We start from the raw sequence: 24,447 nt of genomic DNA, 5'->3' as shown, positions 1-24,447 counted from the left end.
AACTGTCCACCCATTCCACCAACTTGTCTATGTCCTTTTGAAGTTCTACACTATCCTCCTCACAGTTCACAATGTTTCCATGTTTTGTATCATCTGCAAACTTTGAAATTGTGCCCTGTACACCAAGATATTTCAAGAAAAACAAGGGTTCCAACACTTCCTGGGGTACTCCACTACAACCCTTCTTCCAGCCCAAAAAAAATCCATTAACCACTACTCTATTTCCTGCCATTCAGCCAATTCTGTATCCATGTTGCTACTGTCCCTTTTATCCCATGACCTACAACTTTGCTCACAAGTCTGTTGGGTGTCACTGTATCAAACACCTTTTGGAAGTAGACAGGCATACTCCCGATATTTTTCCACATTCGTTGAGGCAGTACTTTAAATAGAAAGTACCCATTCGTTTTTAAACATCTATTCTGATTTAATAATTACTAATTGAGTACCACATTCTGAAATGGGGCAGTATTTTTTAAGATGGCTTGACAAGTTTAGCTTTTACAAATTGAGACATGATTTAAAAAAAAATTTTTAAGAGCTTTGACAGTAAACAACAGTTCTCCTGCCGTGATGTTGATGTTGAAACCTCTATTTTCCAATGCACTCCTCAGCCACACTGTGTGTTGCTAATGAGCAAATTGACTTCTAGTGGTCACTAATGAAAAGTATAAACCCTTCTGTTTAGAGATACCATCTATCTCTAGTATAAGTCAGTTGCTTCTTTCATTGTACACACACTGGCATTGTTCTAGCTGTTGAATACTGAATACTATTAAATATAGATCTGAATAATTTTGTGAAATACTCTATAGTGTAGTCACAATTGTAATGTAGACAGCAAAGTCTCACAAGCAGCAAAGAAATAAAGACCATTTAATCTGTTTTAGTGATGTTGGTTGAGGATAACACTGACTAGGACATATGGGAGAATTCCCCTGCTCTTCTTCAAATTGTGCCACCTGAGACAGACAAGTTTTAATATCTCATCCAAATGGTGCTCCTCTAGCAGACAGCACTGCAGTATCAGCCTAGATTTTATGCGTAAGTCTCTGGAGTGAAGTTTGAACTTAACCTTCTGATTCTGAAGTGAGAGTGGTATAATTGAGCCATAGTCAACACTAAAGTAAAAAGCAAGAAATATAAATGGACACAAAATAAATGTCTATTTCGAAATGAACGTAAGACATTGGTGCAAAGTCATAAATTCTATTTCTGGCTATCACTTATAGACACACGTACAAATGCATCTCAATGTACACACGCAGATCCTTTTGCAGCTAAATACAGGGTACCCTAATTTGGTGCTTTATTTGCATTACAAATTTGTTACCATAAATTAGTTACTTTTAAATACTAAGAATTTGAAAAATTTGGAAATTAATAACAAGTGTCATCTCATAGCCAAGTTTTTGCCTTACAGGAAAAGACAAGCAAAAGATAAAGGGTTATTGTTTACTAAAATAAGGATGCTCCACTCACACGACGAATACGAAGTTCTTCGACCACTTCAAGAAGGCTAGTTTTAAATTCTAGTTGTTGAACAGACCTAAGTGCAGCAGTATCAGAGTTCTGAAAGTTGTATGTGATACATAATCCAGCCTTTGTGTCTTTGGAGACTAGAGTCTTTTTGTTGTCCATCTACACAACAAGAAAGGTTTTTCCAACAGTGAGTTTTACAATATTTCAGACCATTTTGCAAGATTATTTTATACCAAAAGACATCATTCCATCCAATGCCAATCCTCGTAAGTGATATTCTGTGATAATTAACATACATTTTTAAGAAGAAAAAATAACCACCGGGATTAATTTTTTTTTACAACTCTAGTTTAAAATTAATGAATTAAATAAAGTAGTTTCAAGAATATTTAATTATGATGGTTGCTGATTCCCTGTGTGTCTTTAAAAGGGAGCTGGACTGGTTCTTAACAGTGTCATGATTGCATCATATAGAATAATTGATTTTACAGATAACATTTGGTCTATGTGATCTCCTGGAAGGATTAGTTGCAATTGCCTGACAAGAGTCAGAGAGAAATTTTCCAGAGTACTTTTTCCCTTACTGGCCGTAGCTTTTTTTTCCTGGGTTTTTTTTGGCCTTTCATGAGATAGCATGGCTGCTGCTGGGGCAGAGGGCTGCAGTGATATGAATCCTTAGTTATGATGCTCTAGCTAACATAATGGACAAGCTGGTCTTTGCCTGCCCATCAATTTCATACCTTTGTATTTCTTACACAGTCCCTCAAATATACATGGTTTTGTTCCATGTGATGCTATCAAAATTATGTTGCAGAGAGGGAAACTCAATCCAAAGATTTCCATTCTGGTCACTATGCCTGAAGGTTTTTTCCCCCCTTTAAAGCAGAAGAGTATATTGAACTAAAAGTACTCACTCCCCACACATTTCCCTTTAGCAGTAGGCTACCAGTTTCTGTTATGTGCTAGCTACTTTATAGTTCTCTACAGTGTCAATAAAAGCTTGTTATCCGGGAATGGTTCAGAACAGTTAGGGACCATTTTATATTACACTGATAATCATTATTTAAATTATCTTGTCCAAACGATTTTACAATAATCCTTACCAAGACATCAGAACATGAGAAATACATGTTGGAGCAGAAGGCAGCCACTTGGTCCTTTGAGCCTGCTCTGCCATTCAATAAGATCAGAGCTAATCTACTTCAACTTCACCATCCCACACCATCCCTATATCTCTTGTTTCCTTAGTACCTAAAAATCTATTGACGTCTGTCTTGAATATACTCAACAACTGAGCATCCAAAATTCTCTGGGGTAGAGAATTCCAAAGGTTCACAATCCTTGAGTGAAGAAATTTCTCATCTCAGTCCTAAATGGCCAACTCCTTATTCTGAGACTGTGATGTCATGATTTAGACTCACCAGCCAGGGAAAACATTCCACCCTGTTAACATCTACCCTGTCAAGTTCCTTAAGAAATTTATGTTTCAATTAGATCACCCGATTCTTCGAAACTCCAGGAAAAGTCTACCCAATTTCTCTGCTTGAGTTAATATCCTCATTTCAGGAACCAGTCTAGTGAACTTTTGATGCACTTCCTCTAATGCAAGTATATTCTTCCTTAGGTAAGGGAAGAAAGAGGAGACTGTCATCTGGTTGTATTTGACATCAGATCCCAGAGGTGAAGAGACAACGTTCCAATCATAGCATCCCTAGCCTCCAAAACGTTACCCCTTTTCTTTCTTGTATAACATCCTTAGATGTTTCGCAATAGGATGGATTCAAGACTTTAAACTTTTGCCCTAAACAAGAAAATCATGCAGTAAAACTCAAGAGCTATCACTAACTCACTGATAGATGTACATTTGTTATTGATCTAGCCACAGGATGGCGATCCTATTTCTCCTACAATACTCAATGGTATCAAAGAATTCCACAGCCTATAAGACTGAGCCTTTACAACTTTAATATTTCTTTTACTTTGATTTCTTAATTTAAGAAAGCTGGAAGAAGATACACCTGAAAACCAAAAAAAAGTGCATATTCTATGTATCTCATTACCAATCCTGGAACATACAAGATCAAATTTCTTTCTCTCTTTTGTTCAGTGTTGTTGCGTGCTTTGGGTACAATAAAAATATCACTCATAAAAATTCTGTTCTGCGAATAAGGAATAGAAAAAAGGCTGAAACAAATCAGATTGGCAACATTCTTAAGGGTCATTTCTTTATTACTGACAAGGGGGATTTATCAGTTACTACCTAGGAAACTGGCACTAAGGTTCAAAAATGACACACCAAAATAGTCCTGGGTATATCAGCAGAATAAGCAAACAAGCTTATAGAGCAGAATCTTGTGCCCTGCCTTGTGGCAAGTTTGGTGGCGGGGGGCATTTAATTGGGTGGGAGGGTGGAAACTCTGCCACCCTCCAACCTCCACCCCAATTAAGTCGATGGTGGGAAGACCCGTGGACAGCCTTCCCGCCACCTAAGTGCCTAATCCTGCCACCAATGGTATTAAATCCATATCAGGCAAGGGTCTCAACAGGTGGGGAGCATAGCAAACCCTGGCATGTTTTCTTGCCGGTCCCCAGGATTGGGGTTGGGGGAGGGCGGGGAAGGGGGTGTCCTGGCATCAGAAGGAAGGCCCGCTGAGAGCCACATCCCTGCCCTTGCTGCCGACTGCTCTCACCCCCTCCCCCACGACCTTCACCCAGCAATCCACCTCCTGCCATCACACACCTGTGCTTGGGTCCCTCCTCAATACATCAGGGCTTCAGGGTGGGTGTAGTACTGACAGAATCTACCGCCATTCTAGTGGCACAACTGAGTACAGCTGCAGCCTCTGATTGGCTCTCGGTCGGCGGGTGGGCCTTGCACCCCCAGTGTCCTTGATCCCAGGGGAAGGCCTGCCACTGGCCTGTTAAATCACTGAGTAGCACAAGGTGTCGTGGGCCTATTTGAAAAGAAACATGCAGAGGTCTTGCAGCTCTTCAGCTGGCTGCTGAGACTTCCATCATCTCCACGAGATTCAACCCTTGGAGTCAGAAGCCATTACAGCACAAAAGAAGCAGAAATTTTCTTATTTCTTTTTGTAACAATAGGCATGATGGCATGGTGTTCTACAGCAGGAACATTATATCAGGTAACACATTATTATGCTGCTGAATTGAAAATGTTTAGATACATATGAACATACGAATTAGGAGGAGGAGTAGGCCACTCGGCCCCTCGAGCCTGCTCCGCCATTCAAAAAGATCATGGCTGATCTGATTTTCACCTCAACTTCACATTCATGCCTACCCCTGATAACCTTTCACCCCCTTGCTTATCAAGAATCTACCTCTGCCTTAAAGATATTCAAGGCTCTCCCTCAACCACCTTTTGAGGAAGAGAATTCCAAAGTTTCACAACCCTCAGAGAAAAAACATTTCCTCATCTGTCTTAAATGGGGGACTCTTTATTTTGAAACAGTGACCCCGAGTTCTATATTCTCCCACAAGAGGAAACATCCTTTCCACATCCATCCTCAGGTTAAGACGCCTCAGGATTTTATATGTTTCAATCGAGTCCCCCCTTATTCTTCTAAACTCCAGCAGGTACAAGCCTAGCCTGCCCAGCCTTTTCTCATAAGACAACCTGCCTATTCCAGGCATTAATCTCGTAAACCTTCTCTTAACTGCTTCTAATGCATTTACATCTTTCTTTAAATAAGGAGAACAATACTGTACACAATACTCCAGATGTGGTTTTACCAATGCCCTGTATAACTGAAGCATAACCTCCCTACTCTTGTATTCAATTCCCCTCACAATAAGCAATAGCATTCTATTAGCTTCGCTTATTACTTGCTGCACCTGCATACTAGCCTTTTGCGATTCATGCACTAGGGCACCTAGATCCCCCTACAGTTCAGAGTTCTGCAATCTCTCACCTTTTAGATACTATGCCTCTTTTTTATTCATCCTACCAAAATGGACAACCTCACATTTTTCCACATTTATACTCCATTTGTCGAATCTTTGCCCACTCACCTAACCTATCGATATCTTTTTATAGCCTGCATATGTCCTCTTCACAAATTACTCTCCTACCTACCTTTGAGTCATCAGCAAACTTAGCAACTATACCATTGGTCCCTTCATACAAATCATGATAAATAAATTGTAAAGAGTTGAGGTGCAAGCAATGATCCCTGTGGCACACCACTCATCATATCCTGCCAACCAGAAAATTAGCTATTTATGCCTATTCTCTGTTTTCTGTTAGATAGCCAATCTTCTATCCATGTCAATATATAACCCCCTACACCATGAGCTCTTATTTTCCGCAATAACTTTTGATGAGGCACCTTTCTGAAAATCTAAATATAGTACATCCACTGGTTCCCCTTTATCCACAGCACCTTTTACTTCTTCCAAGAACTCCAAAAAATTGGTTAAACATGACTGCCCTTTCACATAACCACATTCACTCTGCCTGATTACCTTGAATTTATCTAAGTGCCCTTTTTCAACATCTTTAATAGCTTCTAACATGATAGATGTGAAGCTAACTGGCCTAGAGTTTCCTGCTTTCTGTCTCCTTCCCTTTTTGACTAAAGGAGTTACATTAGCTATTTTCCAATCTCATGGAACCTTCTCTGAATCTAGTGAAGTTTGGAAAGTTAGAACCAACACACCAACTATCTTGCTAGCCACTTCTTAAGACCCTAGGATGAAATCCATCAGACCCGGGGGTTGTCAACCCGCAGTTTAAACAATTTGCTAAATACCACTTCCTTGGTGATTGTAATTTTCTTGTGATCCTCCCTCCCTTCCAATTCCTGATTTACAGCTATTTCTGGAATGTTACTTGTATCCTCTATAGTGAAGACGGATACAAAACATCTATTCAGTCCATCCACCATCATCTTATTTTCCATTATTAACGCCCCAGATTCACTTTCTATAGGACCAATGCTCACTTTGATAACTCTTCTTTTTTAAAGATCTATAGAAACTCTTACTATCTGTCTTTATATTTCTAGCTGGCTTTCTCTCATACTCTAATTTTTCCCTCCTTATTAATCTTTTCGTCATTCTTTGCTGTTTTATATATTCTGTCCAATCTTCTGGCCTCACACCCATCTTGCATAATTATATGCTTTTTCTTTAAGTTTGTTACTTTCTTTAATTTTTTTAGGTAACCACGGATGGTGGAGCCTCCCCTTGGAATTTTTCTTTTTCACTGGAATGTATCTATTCTTTGTATTCTGAAATATCCCCTTAAATGTCTGCCACTGCATCTCTATTGGCTCATCCCTAACCTAAATTGCCAGTTCACTTTCGCTAACTCTGCTTTCATGCCCTCTTATTTGCCCTTATTTAAGTTTAAAATACTAGTCTTTGACCCATTCATCTCTCCTGCAAACTGAATGTAAAATTTAATCATATGATCACTGCTACACTCTATCGTTGCACAATACCAGATCTAGTAGAGCCTGCTCCCTGGTTAGCTCCAGAATGTGCTGATCTAAGAAATTATCCCAAAAACATTCTATGAATTTATCCTCTATGCTGCCTTTGCCCATCTGGTTGTATATGTATATGTAGGATACGATCCCGCATAATAACTGCCACACCTTTCTGACGAACTCCCACACTTTCTTCATCGGTACCTGGTAGGATGGGGTAATTAGTGTTAGGGAGCCTGTACACCACTCCTACAAATGACTTCTTGCCTTTATTATTCCTCATTCTTCCCAAACCACTTCTATATCCTGATTTCTTGAACTTAGGTCATGCCTCTCTATTGTGCTGATGTTGTCTTTAATTAAGAGCCGCCCCTCCACCCTTTCCTAACTTCTTATCCTTCCTACATGTCACATACCCTTTAATATTCAGGTCCCAATCTATGTCATCCTGCAGCCATGTCTCTGTAATGGCTATTAAATTTGCTTATTTATCTCTATTTGCACCATCAGTTCATCTGTTTAGTTTCAAATGCTATGTGCATTCAGATACAGAGCCTTAAGTTTTGTCCTTTTCATTATTTTTGTAACCTCTAGCCTTATTTACTCCGAGTTGTATTCTCTGTCCCTTCCTGTTATGGTCTGTTTATCATTCCCCGTATTAATACCTTCTCTCTTAACTTGTCTCTATCTACTCTTTGATACACCAATCTTCCCACATTTGATCCTTTTCCCCCCAATATTTGACTTAGAACCCTTTCTACTTCTCCAGTTATGTGATTTGCAAGAACATTCGCCCCAGTATGGTTCAGGTGTAGACCTTCCCAATGGTACAGCCCCCATTTTCCCCAGTACTGGTGCCAATGCCCAATGAACCGGAACCCACGACTCCCACACCAGCCTTTGAGCCACGGATTCATCTTTCTAATCTTATTTTCCCAATGCCAATTTGGACGTGGCTCAGGTAATAATCCAGAGATTACTACCTTTGAGGTTCTGCTTCTTAATTTGGTACCTAGCTCCTCACACTGACTATACAGAACCTCTTTCCTTGTCCTGCCTATGTCGTTGGTACCTACATGGACCACGACAACTGGATCCTCCCCCTCCCACTGCCAGTTCTTCTCCAGCCCTGAGCAGATGTCCCGAACCGTAGCACTGGGCAGGCAACACAGCCTTCTGAATTCTCACTCTTTGCTGCAGGGAACAGTGTCAATCCCTCTAACTATACAATCCCCTATTCCCACTACATTCCTGTTTGTTCCCTCCACTTGAGCGGCTTCCTGTACCATGGTGCCATGGTCAGCCAGCTCATCCACCTTGCAGACCTCGCTTTCATCCACACAGGTTTGACCTCAAACCTGTTTGACAATTGCAAAATCTGAGGCTCCTCCACTCCTGCTTGCTCAGTCCCTCTACCTGCCTCACTCATGATCACATCCTCCTGTCTCTCATCTCTGAACAAAACAGGTGACTCTAATCTAAGAAGTGTGACCGTCTTTTGGAACAAAGTATCCAAGTATTTCTCCCCATCCCTTATGCTGTGCAGTGTCTGCAGTCCAGCTTCCAGATCAATAATCCTGATCTGGAATTCCTCTAGCTGCTTGCGCTTTCTGCAGACATGTTTGCCCTGATCGCCTTGGCATCCAAAAGTCCCCACGTTCCACAGCTGCAACATAACACCTGTCCTGCCATTCTTCCTTATGTTATTTAGTTAATTTAATTTAATTACTTTCTTAATTAATTAGAATAATTTTTATGTATACTACAATTTACTGTGCTTGCTAAATGCTAGCTCCACCTAAAATTAAAACTTACTTGTTTCTTAATTACACAGGTAAGTGTTTTAGGTATTTATTTTAATTATTTTATTTTAAAGTTTTAGTTCTTTTTATTTATAGATCTACCCTAACTCTGGTGTCCTAAGCTGGCTACACATTATCCCTTACGCCATGCACTTAACAGTCAATCAACTTATTATTTTCCTGTGATGTCACAGCTGCTTTTGCACTCAGTTTCTTCAAGCTGAGCACATTCTGCTTTATGGGCACTCTCTCTCTCTGAGCTCTGTGCTGCTATAGGAGCTCTCTTTCTCTCTCTCTGAACTCCACGCTGCTTCAGGGGCTCACTCTCTCCCCCCAAACTCCACACTGCTTCAGGGGCTCTTTCTCTCTCTCCAAACTCCGCACTTCTTCAGGAGCTCTCTCTCTCTCTCTCTCTCTGAACTCCACGCTGCTTCAGGGGCTCTCTCACTCTCTCTGTGAATTCTGCACTGCTTTAGTGACTCTCTCTCTCTCCAAACTCCATGCTGCTTTAGGGGCTCCCTCTCTCTGAGCTCCGTGCTGCTTTAGAAGCTTTCTCTCTCCAAACTTTATGCTGCTTTAGGGACTCTCTCTCTCTCTGAACTCTGTGCTACTTTAGCGGCTCCTTCTCTCCGAACTCCTCGCTGCCTCAGGGACTCTCTCTCTCTCTCGAACTCCGCACTGCTTTAGGGGCTCTCTCTCTTCAAACTCTATGCTGCTTTAGGGGCTCTCTCTGAACTCTGTGCTGCTTTAGAGGCTCCCTCTCTCTGAACTCCATGCTGCTTTAAGGGCTCTCTCTTTCTGAACTCCATACTGCTTTAGGGGGTCTCTCTCTCTCCAAACTCTGCATTACTTTATGGGCTCTTTCTCTGACCTCTGCACTGCTCTATGGGCTCTCTCTCTCTCTCTGAAATCTGTGCTGCTTTATGGGCTCAAGGTAGACTTGCTCTTTTAAGGAATTTAACTGTAAGTTAATGCAGCCTGAGGGCAATCAGAGTTTAATTGCTGTTTCATGCAGAATGTTTAATTTCTTTGTAAACTTCTAGCTCCAGGTCAGCAAAGATATTCTAAAAATTTCAATACTATATAGATTAGTGTATCTCCCATGTGGACACATGTTTTGAGCATGTTTAGCTGTAATCCTGGCCTGTGCTTTTAATGTCGCTGTTTTAAATTGGCTCTAGGTAATTATTGATATTTTTAAACTGTTCATGTCAGAGAATACTGCTTTTCAATTTCAGACCCTGGGTCAATGTCTGGCATTTTTGCACATAAAGACTGTTTTCCATTGAAGATATCAGTCATACATTTTTGTTAACTCCTAGCCACATCATCCATATACCACTGAAAATAGGCAACACTTAATTCTTTATCTGCATGTCTTTTTGTCTTTTATTTTACTGCTGTAACTACTCACAACAGTAGTAAACAGCCATTGAGGTGTAAAACATGTGGTAAGTGCTGACAAATGTGCACATTACATAGCAGAGTGAGAAAATAATCCACTTATTGATGCTGGCAGAATTCAAGCTAAAGTCAAAAGTTAATCACCAACCACACAAATAATTAAAGAAACCAGTTACATAAACAGCATGGTTGACGGGAACACCTTGTTACACATGGCATGGCACCCAGGCTTATAAAACTTACATGAAAGTGTGTTGGTTTTATTAGGTTCACCTGACTTTTGCAAACTAGCACATTACTCTCATCAAATATTCATTTAGGAAAGTTATTTTTATCTTCGTGAAGAACAAAGCATAAACGTACACAGAACATATATGTGAATAAAACACAAATATATAGCACTTATTTTCACAAGGTGATTTAAAATGCCCCAATTTGGAACAGCCCTGTCATCCCACCCAGACATCGGAGTGATGAATAGATCTCATGGTGTGGTATTAAATCATAAAGATCAAAAGGACCAAAAAATCCCAAGGTGAATGCTCAGTTTGTGCTGAATTAGCTGATCTCAACCAGTGTAGTGGTAGAAATGCTACAATTGGTCTATGCTCCCAGGGAAAGGTCAAGCAGGGCTCCCCCACTTAAACGTTGCTCAGTGACCCATTGCTGGAAAAGTGTATATACGTGAGGCAAGGATAAAACCAGACTGAGTGTGATGCTCTATGATTGATAGAGACTCAGTCTCACACTTCAGTGAGCTGCCAGTATGCATGGGACTATACACTAGCAAGAGTTCAGCACCTTCAGTGGATGAAAAATCTAACATGCCAAACCAAACAAATCTATCAAATTTGTAAATTATGCACTGTTTTGATGTCTGAATAAGTAACTGTGTTGAAATAATTTGGTATTTGCTACAGTCCTGATTTTGTTAAAGTGACTTTTGATGCAAGCATTACCTGCTAGTGATTTACCACCTATGATAAGGAGGAAGGGGCAAAAAGAAGCTGCTTCCCCATTCTCATTGAAATTAATTATTATAGGAACACAATGTTACATTCTAATATAACACATTCATTTATAGAATACAACATCATATCACAGTGAATTAATTCCAGAGTGATGACTTCTGTTCTGTGGATAAACACAACCACCATTCTTCATCAACATCCCACAACTGAAATAGGACAAATTGCAATGATACAAATAGAGGCCTGTCACAGACATTTACAGTGGTGTCAGTCATTCCCTGTTACATGATCTAGTCACTCGCTTAGAATGGAAATCGACACCTACTGCCTCATACACACTAGCAGTACAAATTTCCTTGTGCTCTGCACTAGGTCACTGCAGATTGCTATCACATACTTCTTCAATTTCTATGAAGAAGGACCAACAAGGCGAACTTCTTTATTGCAAGCTTAAAACACACAGAACGCTGAGTGCATTGAAAGATACTTGGTACAATCAGTATAATTTCTGTTCACATCATATTAGAAAACCAAAGAACATGTGGGGCAGGATTTTGCCTCTAGGGTCAGGAACAATGACACTGGAGCTATATCTGGGTCCTAACCTTGCATTGGCAGGGTGTTGGAGGGGGCGAGGGAGGCCGGTGGGGGGGGGGGGGGGGGGGGGGGGGTACTCTCAGCCTGCAATTTCCCCTGATGTTTGCTGGAGGTTGGAGGGCAGGGTTGGCAACCAATTAGCGTGGCAAGTGCAGAATGGAGATGGAACTTGTAAATTGCAGTACCAATTTAAAGGCATCACGGCAACTATTAATGGCAGCTATTTTGACTCTGTATGCAAGTTCCAGCTCTCAAAGAGGACAGATGCTCAGCACCTAGGGCAGGGCTGCCCCATACTTCACTAATGCAGCCCTTGATCTGTTGTTGGAGGCTATGAGAGAGAGAGACGAGGAGAGGAGATTTGATTCAAGAAAGTGGCAGTAGGTCAACCAGCTAAACAAGCAGGTCTGGCAAGCGTTCACAGAAATTGAGCAGCAGAAGTTTTGTGCGGAGGAACTGAGTGCACTTAATGACCTTCTTCATTCTGGCAAGATGAGTGTAACACGAGGCCCAGATGACAGACCTCCAGCTCTGCAGCCTCCAGCAGATGAACAGCCTGATGGTGCATGAAGCTCTTGAACATGGGAGTAATGTCTGCCCAGTGTAGTCACTGACCCACCGACAAGACTCAAAGCCCTAGTGCTGTTGAGGACTTGGCAACATGCAGCTTCTTTAATGAATGCTGGTGTCAGTTAGCGAAACCAACAGTGCTTTACCTTTCGCATTTGAACTTAATTTGTCAGAGCCAGAAGGAATTCATAGCTCACAGTCCTTGCAGCCATACAGGAGGCAGCAATGGAAACACCAGGGTGTCCCCGCATGACCAAGTGGGCAATGGAGAGATACCTGAGGGAGAGGGTGAAAGGATATTGAGATCAGTAGATGAAAGGAATAGAGTACATTCCTCCTCGTCTAAGAGCATGCCAAAGGCTCATCTGCAATGAGAAACCTTAGCACTGCAAAGGCACCAACTCATAGGTGAGTTCTTAGGTTTTCCATAGGGTCAGTCATTGAGGGGAGCTCAAAAGTATAGCAGCATCACTGGAAGCTTCTCAAGCATCCGGAAAAGTAGATCCAGCACCGTCACATCCTCAGCCAGCACAGATAACACTCACAACGTGTAAGGTTCTCACGTAAGGTTAGATAGGGTGGCACTGTGTGAAGAGCATGGCACCAGTGAGCAGGAGGAGGTGAGAAAGGCTGAGGCAGCTGTGGGCAATCCCTCTCAGAGGATGGAAGGCAGAAATAGCCATGCTCAGGTGAGCGCAGATGGTGAGCGCAGATGTAGGACCTCGGGAATCAAAAGAAAGGAGGTTCTACTTAGACCAGCAGTATGAGATGTGTACCTGCATGTCAGAGTTCCCTAAGGCAGTAAGGGATCATGGGCTGAGAATGGAGGAGTCCCTTCAGCTCATGTGTGCCAGCATGGCTCAGGGCTTTGAACACATGAGCTTCTCTATCAAAGGAGTGGCCAACCTCCTGGAGAGCCTTAGTAGGACTTGGAACTGCGCACTGACATGCGGAGAATGCATGCTACGCTCTGTGCCATAGACTGGTCAATGGCACTGATAGCACAAAGATGCATGGAGTGGATGGCAGTTCCGCCCCAATTGCTGGTCCCCCCAGTGATCCAGAGCACCATCAAAGTTTGAGGCAGTCACCAGAGAGGATCAACGTGCCATTACTCGTGGCACACCACCATCATCAACAGCCTCCTTAGCTCCTTTAACTCAGGGACAATCAATGCAGCAGAGCCCTGTGATAGAGGCTGTCTCTACATTAATGTCAGTGCAGCAGTCACTGGCAATGCCCCTACTGGCACCTCCACAATGAGGACAACCACCACGGACATCTTGGCTGCAAGCAGACACATACAAACAAGCTGCCTTCACCTCATCCAAGGCCACAAGGCAAGCATCGTGTAGAAATGACCAACAGCACAGGCCACTGCGTTGATCAGAGCACTGAGTGGTTCACTGGGGTTTATTTCACCTGTTAATGTGCACTTTATAACTTTATGCTAACATTGTAGATGCTGACACATGATCCCAGACACTTGAGCTTTTCTTTAAAGGCAGAGCTGGGTTGAAATAGTGAAGGGGAGCGACGTTCTTTAAATGGAAATAGTGAGGCCACTGGAGAGATGAGCACCATGCATTGGCATTCAAGTGGATCTCGTCAAGGCAATGTCTTCAATGGAAGTGCTCTAACAGGCAGATCAAAGTGAGTTCCAAAGCATCCAGTCCTGCTGGGTGAGAAGCACTTAAGGTAAAACATGCCTGGATCAGATGTCCCCCATCTTGATGAGAGCTTTAATTCCTGAGCTGGTCCTAGCCGCCTACTTGCTCAGACTGGACACTGTTCTGCTCAGCATCTTCTTCTTCCTCCTCCATGTCGTTTTAGTGCCTAACCCTCTTCAATGTCTAGTTCTCTCCAGGAGGCCGAAAGCACAGCAGGCCACCACAATGCACAGGACCCTTAACAGGATACACTGCAGGGTACCCATCCAGTCCTGGCACCAGGACCACATCTTCCGAAGCCCCATGGCATGCTTGTGAGCAGATGGCTTCGGTTGTAACTACTCGGTGGCTCCATTTCAGGGTGACATAAAGGGGTGAGTAGCCATCTCTTCAAAATATATCTCTATTCCCCTAGGCTCCATCCACTAAGTTTGGACGGTGCATGAAGAGCTGCAGCACCCTGAACTGCCAGAGGGTGAAGATATCATGGCAGCTGCCAGAATAGCGAGTACACAAATGCGTGAAGTTCTTTTTGTGGTCGCAGACCAGAAGAACGTTCAGGGAATGGAAATGTTTCCTATTGATGAATTTCACTGGCTGTTCACTTAGCACCTTGATGACCTTGGGTGTAACTGATGATATCTTGCACCTATCAAATCCCACTACCCTTTGTGCCTGCAAGGTCCCATTTATTTGCACCTGTATGTACTGCCTAGCTCTTGCAAATAAGGGATCAGTGACCTGCAAGATGCCACTTACCATAAACCACCAAGGCCCGCTACTGATCTTTGGAATGAATCAGGGGAGATGAGGTTCAAGGCCACAGTGACTTTCACAGCTACTGGTAGAGCATGGCAAGCAGTAATATGATCTGAGGTCTTCCTCAATGAGAGCACAAATCTCAGTGACTATCTGCCAAGGACCATCTGCACAGTCTCCTGTGGCACTGATTTTGACATGCCCTGGTACCTTCTCCTTCGGCGGTACGATCAATGCTGAAGATATGGCCTCTGTTGCCATCCTGTCCCTCATTTCTCTCCTCTGCCCACTTCTTGCCCAGGGCTCTACATCTACTGCTGTGGATGTTGTTCTTCATCACATGTCCAGCTCTTGCCTTGCTTGTGGTCAGCCACACTCAGAATGCTTACTGATCTCTCCTCACCGCGCCCTGATTCCCCCACAGTCCCAGGAGGATCACAACCCCTCCACTGCCCGATTGCACACAGATCACTTGCCCAGCCAATTGTGCTCATCCAATGGCATGTGTGTGTCAATTGCTGAGTGTCGCTCTTAACTCTGCATTCTTTTATCAGCCCAACTAATTGCATGAAGTAACCATGATGGGCTGCCCGCTCTGTTGCCACTTCCACGTGGACTGCTCCTGATTTATCATGTAACCTCTACGTCCCCACCAAAATTCAAAACTTGTCCTTGACGAGTTGACAACAAGCTCATTATCAAAATCAATTGGCCTATCATCTGAGTCAAGTGAGTTTCCAGGTCCTGCTCACCTGTTCCTGAACAAAATCACCAGCGGTCAGAACAGCGATCTCAAACTGACACAACAGTAAGTGGCACTAATTTTCGTGTCCACCCACCTCTGCACGCGCTCCCAATGGGGCCCAAGATCCCTGCTCATAATTGCTGGCCCACTCTAGTGAAGACATTGCCTTGACTAGATCTAGGACTAACCTTTAAAAAGCACAATCTCTCTGGACCCTGTTGTAATGTGGTTCAAACCCTTATGATGCTCGGTTGTCTCGTGTTCTGATATTTAAGTATTGTTTTAAAGGTCCTCACAGCCCCAGCAGAGAGAATTCATCCCCCATACCAAGGTACCAAATATCTTTAAATACAAAGGCATAATTAACAAATTTCCCATTGTTTGGGACTGAGAGAGAACTTAGCTCCAGCTGTAAGTACAAATCATCTGTTAAACACCCCACAACTCATTATAAGCCCATCTAGGGAAGCTAACTCATTTTAAGCAAGTTTTAGATGGAAAATAACAGGAGCAATGGCAACATACATTTATATAGCACCTGTAATAAGTCTCAAGTTGCTAAACAGGAGCATTATTAAAACAACTGACGCTGAGCCACATAAGGAAATACTGGAACAGGTGACCAAAAGTTTGATCACAGAGGTAGGTTTTAAGGAACATCTTAAAGGAGAGATGGGCTTAGGGAATGAATTCCAGATCTTGTGGTTTAGGCAGCTGAAGGTGGGACAATTAAAAATCAGGAATGCAGAAATCAGGCGATCAGAGTTGGAGGAGCACAGGGAGCTTGGAGAGTTGTAAGGAAGGAGGTTACAGAGATAGGCAGGGGTGAAGCCATGGAGGGATTTGAAAACAAGAAAGAAAATTTAAAAATGGAGGAGTTACTGGACCAGGAGTCAATATGGGTCAGCAAGTACAGGCTGATCGGTGAACAGACTTAGTTCAAGTTAGGATATGGGCAGCAGAGTTTTGTTTAAGCTCAAGTTACACATTTTAACATGGTTCATGTCTAAATCCTTTCCATGAAAACATGACCAGAGAATCCCAAACCAACAGATCCAGTTATTTATTTTTTTTTGCCAGTGCTGGTCAGGAGGGGAATTTTGGCCAATTTTCTTCTCAAGGCTTCCACTGGGTGCCCAATGGGCGCAGTGCACCAGAGATGCACCACATCTTTTGGAAAAGGAATGCAAACGTGTTTCCTTGACCAAGTGCCCAAGAGGCACTTCCTAAAAGGCACACTGGGACCAGAGAGCAGCATCAACATAGCTGCAGACCTAGGGACAGCTACGTTCTTCACTACCAGCATTGGAGCTAACTCAATGTTGAAGATTATTTTTGAGATGGGACAAAGAAAGAAGGAATAGTACCTTTTTTTCGGGTGTTCCAGAACCCCTCCAGTCTGGAGGATCGCAGCCAAAGTTTCAGTGCCGTATTTTTTGGGTGTCTCAGATCAAATAAGGGACCAGAAACAGTTCTTCCTGCCTTGTTTACATTGATTTGCTGGGCTAACATCAATCAGAGAATTCACGGAAATCCCAGGTCAGTAGTGAAAAGAACCTGAATCAACACGCATTCTCTAGGCACAAAAGGGAAAATCTAGCCCCAGAACTCAATGCTCTTATTTCAATATTGCCCCAATATCTATCTTAACAGGCAAACAGAACCTTAGTTTTAACTTGAAACAAAAACAAAAATTGCTGGAAAAACTCAACAGGTCTGACAGCATCTGTGGAGAGGAAGACAGAGTTAACATTTCAAGTCCTTGTGACTCTTCATCAGAACTGAGTCACACGGACTCGAAATGTTCACTCTGTCTTCCTCTCCACAGATGCTGTCAGACCTGCTGAGTTTTTCCAGCAATTTTTGTTTTTGTTTCAGATTTTCAGCATCAGCAGTATTTTGCTTTTATCTTAGTTTTAACTTGCCCGACAATTTAGCATTTCCTCAATACTGGACTGTTCCGGAATGGGACTTGAATCCATTACCTTCACATTCAAAAGGTATGAGTTCCCAAATAAGTCAGATGGACACATAATAATAAACTTGAAATTATATAGCATCTCATCATTTAGGACCACCTCAAATGAAATACCTTTGATGTGTAGTGACTGTAACAAAGTCAAGCATGACAGCAGTAGTTTTCCACAATGTCCCACAAACAAGATGAATGACCTATTGCCCTTATTTTTAGAACGTGGTGCTGGCTGAGGCAGAAACATTGACCAGTGCTTTTATTCTACAATTACGGTGAGTTTAAACTTGCATTTTTTTCAGTACTGCAACTTTAAAAACATTCTCAGCTGTAGTTTAAGGAATATTATTGCATCATACTCAATTTTCCTTCAGACCTTTTTCACAGTACTGAATGCTATAAATGCCTAATCTTGAACTTTTATTTATTAAAAAAAAATTATGTCTTAAACACCCTGGGGTGGGATGCAAGATGGCCTACAAGTCTGATAGGGGTCAAGGTAATAACACAGAATGGACAAATTACACTGTCATTCCAGTTAAATTATTTAAGTTATTTAATTTGACCTGTAGATAGTCTCTTGTCTTCTCATCACAGATGTTGCCATGCCTGACTTTTAAGTGGGAGGTCTTCACTAGAGATGATCCTTTAATGGAAGCAAACCGTTCTCCATTTAACCCATAACGTTATCAATCATGTACAGGGATAAATGAGCCTGTAGGAATTTGCCAGTATCACAAATGACACTGTGACCTGAGGCCAACATCTTTATTTGCTTCTCCACTGGTTCAGTTCAGTGGATATTAACCAATTTTATAATCCATGAAAGGAAAAATTAAAAGGACATCATCCATAAAGCAGAATTATTTCCAGCAGTAACAAAGTGATTTCTGTATTATCTTTATGAATTATATGGCCTTACAGTAACAATGTAATGAAAATAAGGATGATAATAATCAAGTGCCTTGGGCAAACACTAATATGCATTTAATCACATTGCAAAAACCCATTTGTCACTGGAGTTGAATGCAAGCAACTGTAAAAGACATATGTAATCCCTCACTCTCCAAAGATCAGAACATCTCTTGTGACATTTACCTGAGCATTACAATTCTAATTTATTTTAAAATTAAGAAAGCATATATTTCCAAACTGTCACTAATAAAGCTATAACCATTTTGCATCATTTAGTTTAAAATATTCTATTAATGTAACCTTTCTGGATGCTTTTATACCTGGGATTCATACTTATTAGCATATTATAGGAATTTTTTCATAAATATGAATATAAATATGAATTGATGTATAAATGACATGCAATGTTTTTTTCACAGATGAATCACTGCAACACACAAATTATGCAATGAATGATGTTAGTATACAAAGGTTTATTTTTGGAAGCACTCTGGAGATATCACAGGCTACCATCTACTAAGTAACCAAATGTAGATGGTACAGATAGTTATTAATTATACAAAAGTTATTTATATAACACAATTCTAATTATTTTCAAAATTAATTTATACAATACCTTCAATTATCTGAGCAAAATATAAACAGTCCGAAATACTCACATTACTAATTTCAGAGTAAATTGATGGGGAAGCGCCATGGGAAGTCTTATTGCCGCAGAGGGGAAAATTCAGAATTATTCAACAATCATAATGTACCTTCCTGATGCATTTGCCATTTCTATGAATTTGTAAAGCTTAGATTTGTCTTTTTAAAGCCATTGTAAACATGCTTCAAAAGGTGTGCTCTAAAACCTGCTGGGTTTAAGTCATTTCCTTTGAAGTTTTTTTCTCCTAATTTTTACTAAAATTATTACTTTTGATCTTATTTTGCTAAAATTATTCCAGATTAATAACACGTTATAAAATGCTACACAGTTATGAAATATGATATACCAAGAGAAACAGGAATATATTTCTCAAGTGCAGTTTACTCAACCCTAAGCATAGCTTTTTGACAGCAAAAAGGCTATTGCACACTGAACATCGCTTACAAAAAAACTGAATCAATTTGATTTCATTGAATGATTGATAACTAAAATTAAAACGAAGGTTCAGTTTGAACATTTTGCTTTTGTTTTAAAGGCAGAACATATGTAGAACATATTTGAATACCGTTGTTGTTCCATCCTATGTATTTGTATCCTGCTAGATTGACTTCAAATCATTGTACAAATATAAGTTAACATATGTAAATATGGTGGGGAGTTCTATATATCCTTTCAATTTTCGGAATTCAAAGCTTAAATTGCTGCATCCTTGAAACTAGAAAGAAATTGATATCTCATGAAATTGAAATACAACTTTGAAAAATTAAAACTGTTAAAACCTCAGTGTGTAAAATTGATGGGATGCTTAGTGGACATTTCAGTCAGTATTATGGAAGTTAAGAAAATGCTACAACAGTTCTGAAAATTGTAAGGAGGTGGAAAATTCATAGTAAATCTTCAGGATTTGTAATTGGTTACTTTAAACAAGGTTAAGACAATGACCTGAAAATGAAGGGAAGGGCCCAAACGTAAAGGTCATGATAGACATGCTTTATTGCTAACAATGTGGTTAAAAGCCTGTAGGACAAGTGTTAAAACATTAGTCCAGATACATATAACCTTTAGACAACAATGCCCCAAGCAACATCTACTGCACTTCAAATAAGTGTGAAAATAGTGGCCTGAATTTTCAGCTCGTCAGGCGAGCTCAGTCGGAGGGACCGTAAGTATGTGAAATCCGCTCCCACCCACGATCAGCTCCTGAGAGCGATTACACATTGGCTGGCCAATTAACTGCCAGCCAGCTTGAAACTCGCACTGAGAGAGGCTCAGCGCTACCGAGGCGGGTGGGAGGGATGGGGAAAGGTGGGAACAGGATGGGTGCCAGAGTGATTGCAGCTGCAGGCAGGAAGTTTAAAAGCAGCTCTCTGAAGGCTGCTATGCATGGAAGAACTGTGGCAGAGTGCTGTTATCATCTTTAAAGGGGCAGACAACTGCAGTCAGATATAATGCAGGAAAGTGTGGCCAGGACATTAATGAAAGCATTACTGTCCTTTCAGGAGAAAGGGAGTCACAATGCTCAAGAGTAAGGACAAACTAGTGGTGGTGTCCTTAACTTGGCGGTGGTGTCCCTAATTGGGCGGTGGTATCTTCGGTGGAGAAGATCCTGGAAATGGCATGTGAGCGAGTGTGCAGCCAGGTCCACTCATCACGGAGAGGCAGGAGTTTCGGAGGAGGGCAAGAGTCCAGTGGACAAGGAAGAGATTGGAAGAGGGTATGAGGGATGTAGGGCAGCGGTTGTAAGACTGACAGATGAAATCCACTAATCTCTTATGACGTCCATTCATAAGTCATTGCTTAGCAATCTGAGAAGCTATCAGAATGCGAGTACTCTGATTCGTAAATGCTGATGGAAACTCATATATGTTTTCCCTCTCTCAGATGGAGCATCTTCCAAACCACAGAATGACCTGGAAGACCCTCCCTTGGCATCAGAGGATGATATACAGCCAGATGCACCTGTATCACATCCCCTGTGCACCATGCACCAACGCAGATACAGGCATATTAGCAGGAATGAGCATTTTGGAACAGATGGTAGTGCACACTGGGGAAGGCATGTCACACTTGCTTGAGGAGATGGCGGAGACAGAGAGTCCACAGGGCACCAGAAATCGGAGGATTGCTGGAGACCAGGATGATGCTGAGTCTGAGACTGATGATGAGCCTCTGGAATTGTCCATCAGGGGGCAAATGCTAGATGTCCAGCGGGATGCATGTGAAGATCTGGCAGAGATCCCAGAGGGTCTGCGTGCCATGGTCTCTGTATTGCAGGAGTCCATAAGGAGCATTAACCCACAGCTCTGAATGCACAGCATCCTCCATAGAGAGAGTGCTGATTCTCATGGAGTGGCAGCTCAGTCAATCAGGGATTTCTGGAGTCGAGTTCATACCTGCAAGCCCACACATGGGCAGTGACCTCAGCAGGTGTGTGAGAGGTGGTGAGGCACCTAGAGACTCTATTGGCAACCTGTCCATCTCTGGTGAGCAGGGAGGTTCAAATAAACCTCATGTTGGCAGACGACCTGCAGCTCAATGCATCTGGGGGCTCCTCTCAAGGTGTCCTGATAATGGCAGCAGCTCCTCCACCCTTTTGCCAGTGACCATCACATCTGAAGATACCACGATGACTGAGGAGTGCCCAGCTATGGCGCTGGACTCTCACGTCCTTGAGGCCCACATGGGCCCCGGGGACCAGAGGATGTCCACCAAATTCAGCAAGGCCGACAAGGCATCAGGGTCAGCAGTCTGCCGTCAATGCAGCTGCCAGTGAGGGGGAAGCACCGAGATGTAGCACTCCTAAGCAGAAATTTAAGTCACTATGATCACGGAAGGGGTTTCCTAGGTGAATCATTTCTCATTGTCACTTGTGTAATGTTGTATGTATGTCACAAATCACAATTAAAATGTGACATCATGTCAAATGGCCTTATTGTGCTTTATGCTGTAGTTAGGGAGGAGGCCTGCAACTCTGCATAAAACATCGATTGGGCTGCAAAGTATATTTCAGAGGGAGGGACTGGAGAAGATGGTGCCAGGAGGGCCTCATCAGTCTCGACCAGTAAGGTGATGGTCTGTTTGCGAATATTTGGAGTCCTGACTTTGGAGTCCTACTGGAAACTCCACTGAATCAAGGCCTCCCTGGTCTCCCCAGCTTCCATAAACATCCTCATTGCTAGATCTTCTTCATCAGACTGGCGCTGAGAAGGCTCCTCCTCAGATTCAGCACTGGATTCATCCTCAGCAGCTTCTGGAAGAACGTCACTGCCTTCATCCTCCATCTGCTCTGTCCTTGAGAGGCCCAGAATGTGAAAAGTGCAGCAGACAACCACCATAAGGGAAATGTTTTCCAGAAGATATTGCAGAGATCTTCCTGAGCAGTCCAGACAGTGAAACCTCATTTTGAGGAGGCCTACTGTCTTCTCAATGATGGCCCTTGAGGAGGCATGACTCCTTTTGTACCTCTCCTTCACAGGCATCCATAGGTGTCCTCGTGGTGTCATCAGCCACCTTTTGAGTGGATATTCTTTGTCCCCCAGCAGCCAGCCATCCAACCAGGCTGGAGCTATGAACAGCCTTGGCATCTGGGAGTGACGCAAGATGTACGCATCATGGCAGCTTCCAGGATACCTGGCACAAACCTGCAGAATCTCATGCTTGTGATCATACACTATCTGAACATTCAGAAGTGGAACCCCTTTCCATTCAAAGGCCCCTGACTCTCCCACAGGTGCCTTGATGGGCACATGTTTGCAGTCAAAGGATCCCTGAATCCATGGAAAGCCTGCTACGGCTGTGAAACTTCTGGCTCGCTCTGCCTGACAGCCCTCACCAGTCTTGTCGTGAATAAAGGTGTTTACTCTTCCAAACAGTGCATCTGTCACTAGTTTGATGCAGCTGTGCACTGCGGATTGCAACACTCCACAAAGATTTCTCACAGACCCCTGGAACAAACCCAAGGCATAAAAATTAAGGGCAACCTTCAGAGCCGCTGACATAGAATGGCCACCTGTAGTTTCAGGCTATCTCAGAGCTGATCATGTCACATACTGAAGTGACTGTTTACCTGGAGTGACCTTTTTCGCCACTGTGCCTCTGTCATGCCAAGGTAGCTGGATCTCAGCCTGTGTACACTTCCAACAGGATACTGACACCCTCGCCTACCCCTTCTCCCTTGCAATGCCTGGTAGCCTTCGACACCTTCTGGCTGTGCCCTCAATCCTGACGGCAGACTATTACGGTGCCTGCAGACAACTGGCTTCCTCTCCCTTCTACCCCTCTCCTCCTCATGAGGAGGTCCCTCCAGCACAGCATACACAATACCTATGTCAAACCTCATGCTTGCAGAGGTTTGACCTAAAGTATGAAGGGACCTGTCTACAGAAAGCCTCTGCAAAAATTTAAACCACCTAAAGTTATGTAAATGAACAAAATGAATCAAAAAATGAACTATAATCTACACACTCAATTTGATACTGCTACCTCCTCACCTCTACATTCCTTCTGGCCCTTATATCCCGCCCTGGACCTAGAATGATGAAAAGACGTGAAACCCTGATGTAAAAGCACACAGGCCTCTCAAAATCAGGATCAATTGGACTTTTAATGGTCTTAATTAGCCCTTTAATTGCTGGCGGGTGCGCTTCTGATATTCACGTGCGCCTACCAACTGGAATATCAGGAGGCCCCCCCCCATATCATCACATGCCATTTCATGCTGCATTGGGACTGCCACACGCCTATACGGAAAATATGAAATTCTGGCCAGTATCTTTTTCCAAAAGTTCAGCACACATCTATTTTAATGGAGAAACTATCCCCATTAAGATATTAGCTTGCAAGCCAAGACTTTATAGACTATAACCAATTGTGTGCAAGTGAAGTATTATTAACATTGTATAATACAATGTATAAAGCTTCCCTAATGGCTCAGTTGATAAAAGTGTTTAGCACAGCGATACAATATGTACAGACCCCTAATCTGATTCCTGGTCAATGCTGAATAAGTTGATCTCAGCTGAACTAGTAATAGACACTCAAAGTGGGTTCTTATGCTGCAGTTGGAAAGAGGAGGGGATCACCCAATCTTTTCAATACCCAGTAACACTTACAGTCACTGCACTCTCCAACTAATCACTTGAATGTTTTGTTTTTAAAAGTGGCTTCACACTAGGACAAGTGATACTACAGCATTGGGCATGAACGTCGTTGGCAAGACCAGAATTTATTGCCCATTCCTAATTGCCCTTGAGAAGGGGTGGTGTGCTGCCATCTCTATCTACTGCAGTCCATCTGGTGTAGGTACACCTACAGTGTTGTTAGGGAAGGAGTTCCAGGATTTTGACCCAGCGACAGTGAAGGAAGGTGATATAGTTCCAAGTCAGGATGGTGTGTAGTTAGGAGGGGAACTTGCAGATGGTGGCATTCCCAAATATCTACTGCCCATGTGCTTCTAGGTGGC

General features: G+C 42.5%; 2 protein-coding genes across 2 annotated transcripts in view; both read right to left on the bottom strand.

The window, feature by feature from the left end:
- The window catches only part of LOC121282809 (coiled-coil domain-containing protein 73-like), a 134,183-nt gene extending 120,081 nt beyond the window's left edge, over positions 1-14,102 (bottom strand). The window contains exons 1-2 of the mRNA XM_041196624.1: positions 14,052-14,102; positions 1,483-1,641 (exon numbers count right to left, since the gene is read on the bottom strand). Coding sequence (XP_041052558.1) covers positions 1,483-1,641; positions 14,052-14,102 — 210 coding nt within the window. The remainder of the gene's footprint in view (positions 1-1,482; positions 1,642-14,051) is intronic.
- Positions 14,103-22,096: 7,994 nt separating this feature from the next.
- Positions 22,097-22,984, bottom strand: LOC121282808 (putative nuclease HARBI1). The gene has a single exon (XM_041196623.1). It carries the CDS (start codon positions 22,982-22,984, stop codon positions 22,097-22,099), a length of 888 nt encoding a protein of 295 aa, XP_041052557.1.
- Between the last annotated feature and the right edge of the window lie 1,463 nt (positions 22,985-24,447).

The sequence above is a fragment of the Carcharodon carcharias genome, chromosome 10, assembly GCF_017639515.1.
Source record: "Carcharodon carcharias isolate sCarCar2 chromosome 10, sCarCar2.pri, whole genome shotgun sequence".
NCBI lineage: Eukaryota > Metazoa > Chordata > Chondrichthyes > Lamniformes > Lamnidae > Carcharodon > Carcharodon carcharias.
The sequence above is the reverse complement of the archived record's forward strand: the minus strand, read 5'-3'. Positions and strand labels throughout refer to the sequence as shown.